This window comes from Colobus angolensis, unplaced genomic scaffold (assembly GCF_000951035.1).
Source record: "Colobus angolensis palliatus isolate OR3802 unplaced genomic scaffold, Cang.pa_1.0 Scaffold61, whole genome shotgun sequence".
Lineage (NCBI taxonomy): Eukaryota > Metazoa > Chordata > Mammalia > Primates > Cercopithecidae > Colobus > Colobus angolensis.
Genome location: NW_012119710.1, coordinates 8,169,642 through 8,184,862, shown reverse-complemented (window position 1 = coordinate 8,184,862; position 15,221 = coordinate 8,169,642). Strand labels below are relative to the sequence as shown.

Sequence of the window (15,221 nt, the reverse complement as noted above, 5' to 3'; positions counted from 1 at the left end):
ACCATTTTAGTATTTCTGGATAGTAAGGAGAGTGTGAGATTTCTCAGACTTCTTTTCCCATGAGAGAGGAAAGGTCCCATGCTAAAGAACACAGGAGAGACCAAGTATCAAGCCAGAAAACGAGTCCTTATCTTTCCTTCTTCCAATCTCTGGCCTCATCCTCTTTTGTAAAGAGGTTTGCTGGGCAACAACTCTGTTAAGTACTATTTTCTAATTAGTCTAATGAAACCCTTGAGAGGCTTACAAAGATGTCGTTTATTTGATGCATTGTCCTAGGTTTTCTCAATCCCTCAGCCAACATGGCTAAAAGATTAGAGAAAGATAGAAAAGATGGGAGCAACCAAGATATAAAAGTGAAATACTGTCCATGTGTATGCACCTACAGATCCATAGGTGTTTTATGACCAAGGTATGTGTAATGAGAAAAACACAGAATTGTATTTAAAAAAAAAAAAAAAAAAAACACTCCGGACAGCAGCAAGAGAGCTTTAGAGATCTGTGCCACATCCCATCCCTAAACTGTTTTTAAGCTAATTTCCTGGCTGTTTACCTGCTATGTGTATGTGATGGGTCTCTTTTCCTTGGCAAGTTCTTAGATACTTTCCAGCATGTTTGGATTCTTAGACATGCCTGTTCCTCAGTTGGGCTCCACGGCCTGGACTTCAAAGTTCAGGCAGCAGACATATCTTTTCTGGGCACTTCCCTGTTTCTCTTTCGGTATGCATCTTGAATTTTCTTTTTAAATATGTTCAGCTGAGCATTGACCGTATGTCAAGTACTACTTTACATATGATGGCAGACACACACACACACACACATACACACACACAAGACACCGTTCTCTAATCCTCCAGGAGCTTGGCTTTAAGTCAAATGATGAATTACACCAGAAATAGCTGAACAACACGGGACACAGTGTCATAAGTACCAAAATATACAATGCTAGTATATGAGCTACAGGTGGCAGAGTACATTATCACTGGGAAAAAGAAACTGGTCATCATGGCCACTAGTGAGGTGCATCTCCCTTAAGTAACCTGGTGGGAGGCCCATCGCACTACAGTATGAGGCATGAACTATGGAGTACATGGCAACTGAACATTGGGAAGAACCGTTAAATATTTGACTGGTTAGTTCTGGAGAGATGATTGCTGTATCCTGAAATCTTTGTTCACCAATTATCATGACCAACCACACCAGTTTTTCTAGATCTGTTTTTCTTTCAGCACTGAAACTCTCACATCCCAGGAAACCTCTTAGTCCAGGACAAACGACAAACTGAGATGGCTGGTCTCCTATCGATAATGTTTTGTTTCCCGACAGATACTGGTGCAATGGCTGTCCTGGCTCTGACCTGTGTGAAGAGGAGTCTAATAAATGGACAGGTCAAAACAGATGAAAGCAATTTAAAGAACATCAGTATTTATATAAAGTCACTGATAGAGAAGATTCTGTTTGAGAAAAAAGAAAATGGTCTTATTGGAAACACATTTAGCACAGGAGAAGCCATGCAGGTAAGTCAGAGGGTAAAACAGGAGGCAGAGAAGGGAGTCTTCTCTGGAAGAAAGCAGTATCTTTTTTTTTTTTTTTGAGATGGAGTTTTGCCCTTGTTGCCCAGGCTGGAGTGCAATGGATACAATCTTGGCTCACTGCAACCTCTGCCTCCCAAATTCAAGCGATTCTCCTGCCTCAGCCTCCTGAGTAGCTGGGATTACAGGCACCCTCCACCATGCCCAACTAATTTTTTTCTATTTTTAGTAGAGATGGGGTTTCGCCATGTTGGCCAGGCTGGTCTTGAACTCCTGACCTCAGGTGATCTACCCGCCTCGGCCTCCCAAAGTGCTGGGATTACAGGCGTGAGCCACCGCACCTGGCCAGTATATTTTTCCTTTCTTATTAGCCTCCTAAGACCTTACTATCCATTCTGCGGTTCCTATACTAACTTTGATTTTGCTCATATGATTCCCTTCCCCTGCCTGACACGTACTCTTCTCATCTTCAGCTTTACTTCCCCATAACCAATGCTTCTAGGAAGCTTTTCCTAACTGCAGTTTGTCTAAGAAACTCTAGAGTCTACTACAATCTACTTTGTTGTTCTATCACACATGGTTGTACACTTTCACACACACAGTAGTCCCCCCTTACCCACAGTTTCACTTTCCACAGTTTCAGTTACCCAAGGTCAACCGAGGCCTGAAAATATTAAATGGAAAATTTCAGAAATAAACAATGCACAAGTTTTAAATTGTGCATAATTCTGAGTAGTGTGATAAAATCTTGCAGCTTCCCGCTCTGTTCTACCCACGAAGTGACTCATCCCTTTGTCTATGCACATTAATCACTTAGTAGCCGGTTATCAGTCAACTGTCCCAACATTGAAGTGCGTGTGTTCAAGTAACCCTTATTTACTTCATAATGGCCCCAAAGCACAAGAGCAATGGTGCTGTAGTATATTATTATAATTGTTCTATTTGATTATTGTTGTTGTAAATCTCTTACTGTGCCTAATTTATGCATTGAAATTTATTATAAGTGTGGATGTATAGGAAAAAAAAACATAGTATATTTAAGGCTCAGTGCTATCCATGGTTTCAGGAATCCACTGCAGGTCTTGGAAAGTAACCCCGCTGATAAGAGGGAACTACTGCATTACCTCCATTTCCTAAACTAGGAGCATGAGTCACAGTAACTGTGTCAGTAAACTACCTAATCTCACAAAACCAGAAAGTGGTACAGATTGGGATGGGACCCGGGCCGTTGTTCTCAAAACTCACACTCAGCACCTACACTGTCATGCATACGCTCCTTGAGATCTGAGACTTTATTCCTGCATTCATTGAGCCATTGATTTACAAACTCTAAGGGGAAGATATAAGAAGTGATCGAGGAAGGTTTACAGAAAAAAAAAAAAAAAAAAACTTTACTGCGTCATCAGTATGAATAGATATTTTCCAGGCTGACTCCGGGCTAGAGGACTTTCAAGGGAGAGACAAAGACAGTGAGAAAAAAGACCCAAAAGCACAAAAGAATATTAGGCATTTTAAGGTCAAGGTGTTCAGCATGACCAGCACAGAGTCCAAGAGAAACATAACAGGAGGCTGGAGGTGTAAGCACGGGTCCAATCATAAGGTCATCTGTATTGTTGTTACTATTTACGTTGTTGATTGCCTTACTAAGTTGGAACTGAATATAAACTGCTTTCCCATTTTGGCTGCACATTCGAATCACCTGAAGGCGCTCTTAGGCAACACTAATACCCATGCCCACACCAGCCGGGTAGTACAGAAATTTAGAGGTGGAGCCTGGGCCTTGTTCTGGTTTAAAAGGCCTACAGGTGATACAAATTCACGGTAGGATCAAGAGCTACTTGCCTACAAGATATTGCTGGGTATTTTTAAATATTAATAACATTTAATTTGTTGCTATGTATGTTAATAACATTTATTGATGTGTCTTAAGAGGAAATGTACTATGACCGGTTTTTGTTTTTTCTTAATATCCCACAAATTCTTGTGGACCACTTGGTTAGCTTAAGAACCTCCAAGAAAAGATGAAAACAGGAACAGTCCATCCCTGGAAAACTACAGAGCAGCATGTTCAAGTCCGACCCACTTTAATTCCTGTCTTGCTCACCCCAATGTCCTCCTAACTTTTACTACCTCACAATTCTGCCCCTTCAATCGAGCTTACATTCTGCTGCCAGGAGAGTTTCTGTTTAATGAACTATTAGACTCTCCATTGTCAATCAAATAATGTCAGACACCTCCTCATTGTTGTCAATCAAATGAGGTCAGACATCTCACCATAAAATTCAAGCGTCTACCAGTCTAGCCCAACTTCCTTCTCCAGCCTGTTTTTCCACAGTTGCCTCCAATGTTCCCCAAACACCAGTTCTCCTAAACCAGGAGGAATCCCGTGAGGAACTTTGCTAAAATGCAGATACTCTCGTCACTGCCAGGTCATGTCCTGGCTATTCCTACCTAACACCTTTGTTCATGTTTGAGTGCAGAGCTCCTCGCCTCATCTCAGAAGCCAAAATTCTATCCTACTCTCCAAAGCCTAACTCAAATACCACCTTCTCCAGGAAGCTTTTTTTTAGCTTCATTAAATAAGCTCCTCTCCTCTTTAGAAAGACGCATCCCACTAGATGCATCCCTTAGGGCATTCCTCTGGCATCTCCTTTTACAATAGTTTGTTAATATTTATTGAGTGTCTCCTATGTGACAGGTATTTCCCAGCATTGGGATATAGAAATGAATGTGGCCAAGTCTGCTTTCATTGGAACTATTATAGCTTGGGTTATTAAGCAGTTCCAACCTCCCTGTCCAAACAGGTTTGTAAGCTTCTGGATAACAAGAAAGATATCTGAGTTATCTGAGGTATTTCTAGGTAGTCAATGTTCAATTAGTTATATATAGGCTTCCCCTTACTTGAAGTGTCTCATATTCTCTGTCTCTCTTTATCTCTCGTCCCCCTCTGCCCACCCCTGCCCCCCTGCCTCATTAGGCCCTCTTTGTATCATCAGACTATTATCATGAAAATGACTGGAATTGCCAACAAACTCTGAATACAGTGCTCACGGAAATTTCTCAAGGAGCATTCAGTACTCCAACTGCTGCAGCCCAGGTCTTACCTGCCCTGATGGGAAAGACCTTCTTGGATGTTAACAAAGACTCTTCTTGCGTCTCTGCTGCAGGTAAAAGCATTAAAGAGCAGACTGTTTTGCTTTTCACCATAGCACCCAAAGCATGTGAGATTCAGGTGTCCTTTGAAACCAAAAGTGACCAGATAAACCTCCAAAACAAAACAGTTGCCAGAGAGAATTCAGTTTTCATCGTGTTATGAGGGATTACAGCCACCTGAGGATTTGTTCTTAACTGAGTGCTAGATGTCCTTCTTAATTCAAACCTAACAAGGCAGACCTGATTCAATAATGTTTATCTTCAAAGGCATATTTTCTGACTGTTGGATATAGAAGGATCTAAGCACCATTCTCATCCTAAATAAAGTACAGAGGATTGGTACCGTGCTCTGACTTTGCACAGTGAGTGATGCCTCAGGGAAATGAGACATCTGTGTGGAAGGGATATGCCAGTATTCTAAAATTATAGCATACGTTACTTATTAAAACAAATGACTCTGCAACCAGGTAGAAGGAAAGGAGACACTTCCTTACATCTCTGTCCATTCCTGGTTCAGCCACTTACAGGTTTAGGAAACTTGGACAAAATGTTTAACCTCTAAGCTTCAGTTTTCTAATGTAAAAGTTGGAAACAAGGACAGTATCTAACATAGGTTTTTGTAAAGATTGAATGAGACAATCCATATAAAATGATTAGTACAGTGCCTGGCACTTCATGTGTTTTCAATAAATGTTAAGCAATAAAAAGGAGAAAAGACAAGCATGATTGTATGCTGTACCAAGGCAAAAAAAGAAAAAAAGTCAGGATCCTCTGTAAGAAATAAAAGTTAGAGCAACTGAATTGCTTAAACAGCTGGGAGTTGAGCCAAGTGCCAACATTCACAAGCTGGTGAGTTTTGGTCTTAGTTTCTGCTTTAGTTATATGAGAAATTTGCCCCTTGACTGATGATAATTGCTCCTTATAGTAAATCCATGTCTGCCTAAAGGCAAGGAGTCCTTGGATAGGGGTTGAGGAGGTCTGCAAACTCTAATATCATTTTTAGTTTTCCGAATATTGCTCTGGGCTTTTCTGTCTCTGCCAGGTAACTTCAGCATCTCCACTCAGGAGCCTGTAACTGTGACAACTCCTGGCTCACAATCATCTATCTCTGTCAATTATTCTGTGAGAATCAATGAAACATATTTCGCCAATGTCACTGTGCCAAATGGTTCTGTCTTCCTCGATGTGATGGAGAAAGCTCAGAAAATGAATGATACCATATTTGGGTAGGTCTGTACCTAACCTCAGGTTAAGGTGTTTGCTGTCATTTCTAAAGATGCAGTAAGAATACATTTGCACCTAAATACAAAGTATATTTAAGATGCTTCTGGGTCAGTAGCTTTGCTGTCCATCTGTATCCCACAGCAGGATTTTAAAATAGGAGGTGAGATATTTCATCTTCTTTCACATAATAGGTAGTAAATTAATGTTTACTTCATAGATTAATGAATCTCATGGCTCTCTCTTACTTCAGTAAAATTCTTTCAGTAAACGCAACTTCTAAAGTCAAACATTTGAGATCTAGAACCGTGGTTCTTACTCTTTTTGAATCACTGACCCCTTTGAAAATCAGGTGAAAGTAATGAATGTTCATCCCAGAAAAAATGAACATACACACAAAAATTGGCACTTGTTTACTTATTTATTTTACAGACGGCATTTTACTATGTTGCCCAGGCTGGTCTTGAATTCCTAGACTCAAGAGATCTGCCCACCTCAGCCTCCCAAAGTGCTGGGATTACAGGCATGAGCCACTGCCAAACTTAGCATTTAAACTGGGGGTTTCACAGACGCCCTGAAGCTTCCCCCTGCCCTCGCTTTCAGAAAATTCATAGATCCCTAAACTAAAGTTACTGGTCAAGTAGGTCAAGTAATGGCTTTGCCTCTGAAAAGTATGATTTATTTGGCTCCTTAACGCTAGTTGACAGTTATTTATCATATTTAACAACATAGCGTAGGATGCTATAAACAAAATCAGAATAATAACATAATATATATTATAAAGGCTACCCTCATGGGCTTTAAGGGAGGTAGAAAAATGACTACAGAATATAAAAAAGATATTGACCATGTCACTTTTTAATAAACACAATATGAAATATCAAATTATCCTTTCCTATTCCTCTTTTCTAAGGGAAAACCCACTAACTTATGGTGCCTCTAGCACATGAGGATAACATGTTCTTCTACTGAATCAGTATCTTCAGCAGTTACTATCTTGGGGTGGAAGGTTGAAGCTGTTATCTGAAAAGTATCTACCATGGCAGGTTGGGGGGAGCAGAAACCAAGAGCATCATTTCTCTAATTTAGCATGGAGTGTCTGCATTAGAATCAGCTGGAGTGTTTATAAAGCATGCAGATTCCTGACCCCCAGCTCATATCTAAAAATAAAAGTATCTTTGGATAGGGCCAGGAAATCTGCATTTTTTGTAATGTCATCAAGTGATTCTCAAGTACATTAAAGTTTGAGAAATGCCTATTGTGGGTTTCCTTTGACAATTCTAAGTTCCGGTAACCCATTGGATGTCACCCACAGTTTCACAATGGAGGAGAGCTCATGGGGACCCTACATCACCTCTGTTCAGGGCCTATGGGCCAGTAATAATGACAGAACCTACTGGGAACTTCTGAGTGGAGGCAAACCACTGAGCCAAGGTAAGGGAGAGACATGCCAAAAAGACCCATGCTAAAAATGCCCAAACAGAGAGGGGTGTGAGCCTTTGTGGGGATTGGGCCAAGGGGTTGGTAGAGATGACATCCATTATTTGGTGATTTAGTGGTCGAATCATTTGACCCAGTTCTCGGCCTTCCTCCTTTTCAGGAGTTAGTAGTTACGTTGTCCATGATGGAGAAAACTTGGAGGTTCGTTGGAGCAAATACTAATAAGCCCAAACTTTCTTCAGCTGCATAAAATCCATTTGCAGTGGAGTTCCATGCCGATTGTCCTTACGCCTTCTTCATTTATCCCAAGACGAATAGGAGAGTGAGCCTCCCCTTCTCTCTCTACACGTTCAATAAAAATTGTTAAAAGATTAACAACCATACAAAAAGATCATGTTCTAATTAGTTCATTCTGAAAGGATTTTAAAATTTGTTAGAGGAAAGTCCACCTAAAGAAGAACTGAAGTGAAAAGAAATGAGACCACATGTCTAATAAGTGGGGTTCTACTCAAGGTTCTCCTACTAACTATCGAAGTGGCATTGGGCAACTGGGTAAAACGGGGATAAGGTTCTAGGTCTAATGTTGCAGCACAACCAATGAGATCAAGCATAAAGTCTGTGAGAGACTGAGCTCTCTGAGGCTCAGGGGCAAGAGAAGAACCCACTGGTCACACTGACTTCATACAGGTAGTGGGTAGAAAAGCCATGCTGCTCAGAAGAAAGGGGGAAATGTGAGGCATATACATAAAAGGTCCGCTCATAGTTTGAGAAACAGTCTCATCCCCTGCCTCCAGCTGTCTCCCTTGGATTCCACTTGTTCTTCTTTCACGTTTGTTTTCCCTCTATTTCCCCATAAAATCACCCCAATATTCATATCATCAAAATACACATGCAAAAAAGTCACTTCCAATGTTCATTTCCACAGAATTCACTTTTTTCCTTTTTTTATTTTTCTAATCAATTTTTGTCATGCTAAGAAGTCACATCTTAAAGGAAAAAAGTTGAATCATATCAAGGCAGCACGAGCTTGTACTTATACTGAGTACTGGGGCTACATGTAGTACAGTCGGAAACCAGAAGGACATTTCAGATACCAAAGGGCAAAAGGTACTTTATGTAAAGTGTAAAGTAACCCATTTAAAGTAATTTCCTGCAAATAAAACCCACAATGAGACACCATGCCACACCAGCCACAATGGCTACTATTAAAAAGTCAGAAAATGCAGACTGGATTAAGAAAATGTGGCACATATACACCATGGAATACTATGCAGCCATAAAAAAGGATGAGTTCGTGTCCTTTGTAGGGACATGGATGCAGCTGGAAACCATCATTCTCAGCAAACTATCGCAAGAACAGAAACCTAAATACTGCATGTTCTCACTCATAGGTGGGAATTGAACAATGAGAACACTTGGACACAGGAAGGGGAACATCACACACCGGGTCCTATTGTGGGGAGGGAGTGGGGGGAGGGATAGCATTAGGAGACATACCTAATGTAAATGACGAGTTAAGGGGTGCAGCACACCAACATGGCTCATGTATACATATGTAATAAACCTGCACGTTGTGCACATGTACCCCAGAACTTAAAGTATAATAAAAAATAAAAATATTAAAAAATTTAAAAAAAAGAAATTAGAAGAAAAAAAGTCAGAAAATGCTGGCGAGGTTACGGAGAAAAAGAAACACATACACTGTTGGTAGGAGTGTAAGTTAGTTCAACCACTGGGGAAAGCAGTGTGGAGACTGCTCAAAGAGCTAAAAACAGAACTACCATTCAACCCAGCAATCTCATTACTGGGTATATACCCAAAGGAATAGAAATCATTCTACATCTAAATCTAATATAAACCATGTGTGTGTGCATTGCAGCACTATTCACAATAGCAAAAATATGGAATCAATCTAAATGTCCATCGATGATTGACTTTTAAAGAAAATACAGTACATATACACTATGGAATACTATGTAGCCATGAAAAACGAGATCATATCCTTTGCAGGAACATGGATGGAGCCAGAGGACATTATCCTTAGCAAGCTAACACAGGAACAGAAAATCAAATACTGCATATTCTCTCTTATAAGTGGGAAATAAATGATGAGAACACATGGATACATAGAAGGGAATAACACACACTGGGGTCTATGAGAGGGTGGAGGGTGGGGAGAGGGAGAGGATCGGAAAAATAACTAATGGGTACTAGGCTTAATGCCTGGGTGATGAAATCATCTGTAAAACAAACCCCCATGTCATGGGCTTATCTACATAACAAACCTGCACATGTATACCTGAACTTAAAGTAAAAGTTTAAAATAAAGTACTTTTTAAAAGAAAAATGGCTTCAGGTAGAATTAGTTGAATTATTACTGTTTTTTGTTTGTTTGTTTGTTTGTTTGAGATGGAGTTTCGCTCTTGTTGCCCAGGCTGGAGTGCAATGGTGTGATCTCGGCTCACCACAACCTCCGCCTCCCGAGTTCAAGTGATTCTCCTGCCTCAGCCTCCTGAGTAGCTGGGATTACATGCACCACCATGCCCAGCTAATTTTGTATTTTTAGAAGAGACAGGGTTTCTCCATGTTGGCCAGGCTGGTCTCAAACTCTTAACCTCAGGTGATCCACCCGCCTTGGCCTCCCAAAGTGCTGGGATTACAGGCGTGAGCCACCGCACCAGGCCAGTTGAATTACTTTAACAATGTCTTCCTTATTACTCCTGCGTTTTCTTCATGATCATCCTAGCTTCCTCTCCTCCACCAGTGACACTGCTTCACAGTCAGAGATTGAACCCTCTTCCAACAAACTGCTTTCTGCTGTTGATACTCAGTGCTCAGGTTCAACTCTGCCCTGGTCTTTATTACCTGGGTGTAACACATGACCCTCATGAATGAACAGAAATGGATTCTATTCCTTGGGTCTGTGTCTCATCTTTAAAGCTAAGTTAGAAAATATATACACCTACTGTGTACCCACAGAAATTAAAAACATCATCATCATCATCATAATAATAATAATAATAATACAGCTAAGTTAGAGAAGCTGGGAGGCATGTTACCCTTCCAGGATCCTTGGTGCTGTTAGTGGTCAGATCTGTTTGTAGCCTATACAAGCTATGTGAAATTGAAGGATACTGGTTTAAGGTGAGAAATATGCAAAATATCAGAATTGGTATTACTGTCCATAAACAGCACGACTAGCCTTTATTTCTAACAGAGACTGCTGAGTTTCTCCCAGCCAGAAGTCTTAAAGTATAATGTAGTAATATTGCTGTCTGATATAAATGCCTTTAATCTCAGAAGCAGACATGAAATAACACTCCCTTAGGGTTCCACTAACATTGGCCCGTGAAACCTAGTTCTGAGGACAGGCACGGTGGCTCATGCCTGTAATCCCAACACTTTGGAAGGCCAAGGTGAGCAGATCACCTGACGTTAAGAGTTTGAGACCAGCCTGGCTAATATGGTGAAACCCTGTCTCTACTAAAAATACAAAAATTAGGCGGGCGTGGTGGCAGGCAATTGTAATTCCAGCTACTCAGGAGGCTGAGGCAGAAGAATCACTTGAACCCGGGAGGCGGAGGTTGCAGTGAGCCGAGATCACACCATTGTACCCCAGCCTAGGCAACAGAGCCAGACTCCATCTCAGAAAAAAATAAAAATAAAAATAAGAAATCTAACTGGCCACATTTGCCTTACAAGAAGCTCCTACAGCTTGAGAGTATTACAAAACCTGAACTGAGTCTGAAGACAGAAACTTCCTTTTGCTGCCACAGCAAAGAATAATCACCACATATAAACCTTACTCATGTCCAAGGAGAGTCTAGGTGCTTTGATACCAAAATATTAGGCACAGGAGAAACAAGGAAATAAATGAACACATCCCAGTCAATAGGTAACCAAGGACTGTCAAAATGTCCCTGTTAAGAAACGTATGGCCTGTGTGGTTCCTGTTCTGGGAATTATTTACTAACTGCAACAATTGTGTCATGATCAGTCTTGCAGCAGCCCAGGTTGTAAATGGTAATTTATAATACAAGGAAGTGAGTGGTTAAAGGGCTGGCAGGCCAAGGGTGTGTGGATCATCTCAGGAGGATCAGAAGCAGGCTCTGGAACCCAAAGTCAGCACCATACTGGACTCATAATCCCGCATTAGATTCTTATTGTTGCTGCAACAGATTACCACAAGTTTTGTTACTTAAGACAAATGTATCATCTCACAGTTCTGGAGGCCAGAATCTCACTGGGCTAAAATCAAGGTATTGAAAGAGCTGTGTTCCTTCTAGAGGTGGCACCAGTAAAGCAAGTTCTTTCCCTACTTCGTATGGGTCACAAAGAAGGAACATGCAATTGGACAAACGCAATCGAGTTGTATTCACCAGTCAGGGAATGGAGAAGGGGAGCTCTCACTCTAAAGGCACCTTCTCCTTAAGCAATGGGAAGCAGGGGAATTTTCAAGAGTTAGACACGGGGCAGGGAGGTATGTGAGCAGGCCGAGGGTGGAGTTCCAAACACGCAGGCACAGTCCCCAGACATACTTCTTCATACCTCGCGTGTACACAAAATGGCAGCAATTCTCTTTTAAGGGAGAGGAATCTAGTATTATAATGATATGTTAATGATCTAAAAGTAACTAGGGGTTGCCGGTTCTGGTTTGCACCGGTCTCGTGCAGGTCTTATCTTCCTCTGGTATTTGGCAAGGGATCATGGAACTCCTGCAGCATCCTGGGCGATCTGGAACTCTTTAAGCAGTGGCCCCTATAGATAAAAAGGCTAAGGGGAACCCGTCTCTACTAAAAAATACAAAAAAACTAGCCGGGCGACGTGGCGGACGCCTGTAGTCCCAGCTACTCGGGAGGCTGAGGCAGGAGAATGGCATAAACCCGGGAGGCGGAGCTTGCAGTGAGCTGAGATCCGGCCACTGCACTCCAGCCTGGGCGGCAGAGCGAGACTCCGTCTCAAAAAAAAAAAAAAAAAAAAAAGAAAATAAGGAGCCTTCCCAGCTATTTCCTCAGGGCTACCCTAGTAACAGCGCTTGTAAAGAAACATCCGTTTCCTTGCCTTTTCCAGCTTCTGGAGGCTGCCCACGTTGCATGGCTCACGGCCCCTGTCCACCTTCACAGCCAGCAATTGCATCATCCTGACTTCTGCCTCCAACATCATATTTGCTTTTCTGACTCTAATGCTCTTGCCCTCCTCTGCCACTAACAAGGACCTCTGTGATGACACTGGGCCCAACCAGATGATCCAAGCTAATCTTCCTCTCTTAAAGTCAGCTCATTAGCCACCTTAATTCCATGTGCATCTTTAATTCTTCCTGGTCATATAACCCACGTAACATGTTCACAGGTTCCAGGGATTAGGGCATGGGCATTTGGTGGTGTCCGGGCAGTGGCATTATTCTGCCTCCTACTCCTTTACACAGCATGCGAGGCTCTCCACCAAGTAGATCTTTCCAGCCTTGTCTTCCACCATGTACCATGTATTGGATATATATTGCTACATAACAAGTTACTCTAAAACTTACGGGCCTAAGACAACATTTATTATCCCACAGTTTCTGTGGGTCAAGAATCCAGGGAGGGTTTACCTGGGTCCTCTGGCTTAGGAGGGTCTCTCCCAGGGCTGCAAACAAGATGCTAGCTGGGGCTGCCTTCATTGCAAAGCTCACTGGGGAAGGGTTCTTTCCTCCCTGGACATCGGCGGGAGGCTACTCTCAGGGGCCATACGTGGGCTTCTCCATAAGGCAGCTCACAGTTGGCAGCTACCTTCATGACAACAGGAAGGGCCAGAGAGAGAAGGCAAGCAAGAGGGAAATCGGTCGTTCACAAACACATCCCATCACCTTTGCCGCATTATATTCATTATAATAGAATGTGGCCCCAGGCCAGCCCACACTGTAGGGAAGAGGACTACACAAGGCATGAATACTGGGAGGTGAAAACATGGGGCCGTGTTAGAAGCTGTCCAGCACACCCCAATACGAACCCTGTGCTCTCATCTCACAAAACTCACCCATGTTTCCCAAGGGGGAAAAAAACTGCTTTATTACCCATGTCTTACATTTGCTCATTAATTCACTCATTCAAAAAATATTTTATTTCTGCGGTGAGCTAGTTTGTGTTGTAAGGGCTGAGGATAGAGCAGTGAGCCAAAGAGACAAAGCCCCTCCCACGTGGAGCAGACATTCTAGTAGGGAGATAAACAAGCGATAAACAACCACACACACAGTGCGACAGAAGGCGATGAGTTATAGCAGGCGAGGGGCATGATGGGTGTCAGTGGAGGTGAGGATGCAGGATCTTATGTAGGATGTCCTAGGAAGGCCTCTCTAAAAGCTTAGCTCTGAGCAGAGACATGAAGGATGTGAGGAAGCCAGCACGAGGCTATTTAAAAGAAGAGGGGTCCTGGGCTGAGGGGACGCCACGTGCAAAGGTAGCTGATGTGTTCAAGGGACACAAGACGTTCTGTGTGACGGGAGCAGTGTGAGCAAAGGAGAAAATGCCTGGAGCTGAGGTCAGAAAGGAAACCAGGAGCCAGATCTTCTAAGGCCTTGTAGGTCATGAAAAGGGCTTTGACTTTTATGCTAAGATGGGCGCCACTGCAGAATTTCCCCCTTAAAATGAGCTACTTTACATCCAGGGAAAAAAAAAAAAAAGCTCCTTTCTTTATAATTTCAAGATACCATTTTCAGTTCCCTCTTACAAAGAAGTATAATTTGCATTATAATATAGCTACACATCTGAAATATGTATACTTAATGGATCTCACATTTTCTAATTACTTACTTTAAAAGATAATATCTGAAAGCTTTGGGTGTTTGAGACGGCTTTTATCTCCAGATAAGGAAAGATAAATCAAACAAAACCATTTCTGGGAAACCGAGGTCCATTTCTTGCCTAAAGTCACACAACTTCAAAGAGTCTAGGCTAGAATCCAGGTCCAGGTAGACATCATTCATTTCATAAAGCCAGATGTCACCTGTCAGATCCCTGCCTGAGAGCCTAAAAGGGCGTGTTGTAAAGCAGGTGCCTAGGATCATAAAATGAGCTGATGTCTATGAATGGCCTAAATCCCAGTGAAGTAGTTACTAAAAAGCAGCCTGGTGACTGATTGTATACAATAAGGGCTAGAAGAAGTCTTGTTGATACTAGCACATTATCCAGGCTTCCTGATGTCTGACCCAGGACTTTGGTAAAGGACATTTTCTCAACACTGCCTTCACTGCATACCCAGCCCCAGGTTTCTCATAAGACTGTGTAACCTAGAAGTCACCTTCAGACACCTTGGACGGTCTGTAGTCGGTAAACTTAGATAAGCAGATGAAAATTTACTTACTTGTATCAGGAAAGGAGAGGTCAGCACAGGGGCAGTTAGGAGAGGCTGGGTTGGGGAACAGATTATTTAACAAAGGGAAGCACATATAAGAGAAGGTAAAGAAATATTCCACTCGCAAATCGCAGTACCTGTGGATGAGAGACGTGGACAGGAGAGTGAGATGGCCTGGTTTGCCCTCTACCTCCTGAGCCTTCTCTGGGCTACAGCTGGGACTAGTACCCAGTCCCGGAGTTCATGCTGTGAGTATGATGTTTTTCCAAGGAGGTCAGGGAAGCAGTTGCCCTGGGGAGGGGCTGTGACCTCTGACACTGAGCTCTGCTGATGAGAAAGTGGTTGAAAATAGCAATCACTATAGGAATTCCAAAATGGGTAAGTCCGAGTGTGATTGTGTGCTGTTCACTTTTCCTGACTTAACAGCATAAGTTCTTTGAGAGGCAAGTTTATACGTTTTTGAATAAGAGAGATGGGGCCAGGTGCAGTGGCTCACACCTGTAATCCCAGCATTTTGGGAGACTGAGGCAGGAGGATTGCTTGAGCCCA

At 42.3% G+C, this 15,221-nt stretch overlaps 2 protein-coding genes across 3 annotated transcripts in view; both read left to right on the top strand.

The window, feature by feature from the left end:
* TCN1 (transcobalamin I (vitamin B12 binding protein, R binder family)) overlaps nucleotides 1–7,726 on the top strand; it is a 19,675-nt gene extending 11,949 nt beyond the window's left edge. Inside the window, exons 8-9 of the mRNA XM_011963509.1 lie at nucleotides 7,219–7,337; nucleotides 7,504–7,726. Coding sequence (XP_011818899.1) covers nucleotides 7,219–7,337; nucleotides 7,504–7,565 — 181 coding nt within the window. The 3' untranslated portion in view covers nucleotides 7,566–7,726. The remainder of the gene's footprint in view (nucleotides 1–7,218; nucleotides 7,338–7,503) is intronic.
* Nucleotides 7,727–14,779: 7,053 nt separating this feature from the next.
* The window catches only part of GIF (gastric intrinsic factor (vitamin B synthesis)), a 16,603-nt gene continuing 16,161 nt past the window's right edge, over nucleotides 14,780–15,221 (top strand). Inside the window, exon 1 of one of the 2 annotated variants that reach the window (XM_011963507.1) lies at nucleotides 14,780–14,920. In XM_011963507.1, the coding sequence (XP_011818897.1) occupies nucleotides 14,842–14,920 (79 nt within the window). In that variant the 5' untranslated portion in view covers nucleotides 14,780–14,841. Of the gene's footprint in view, nucleotides 15,051–15,221 lie in introns of both variants that reach the window. The other variant, XM_011963508.1, reaches the window with a different exon arrangement.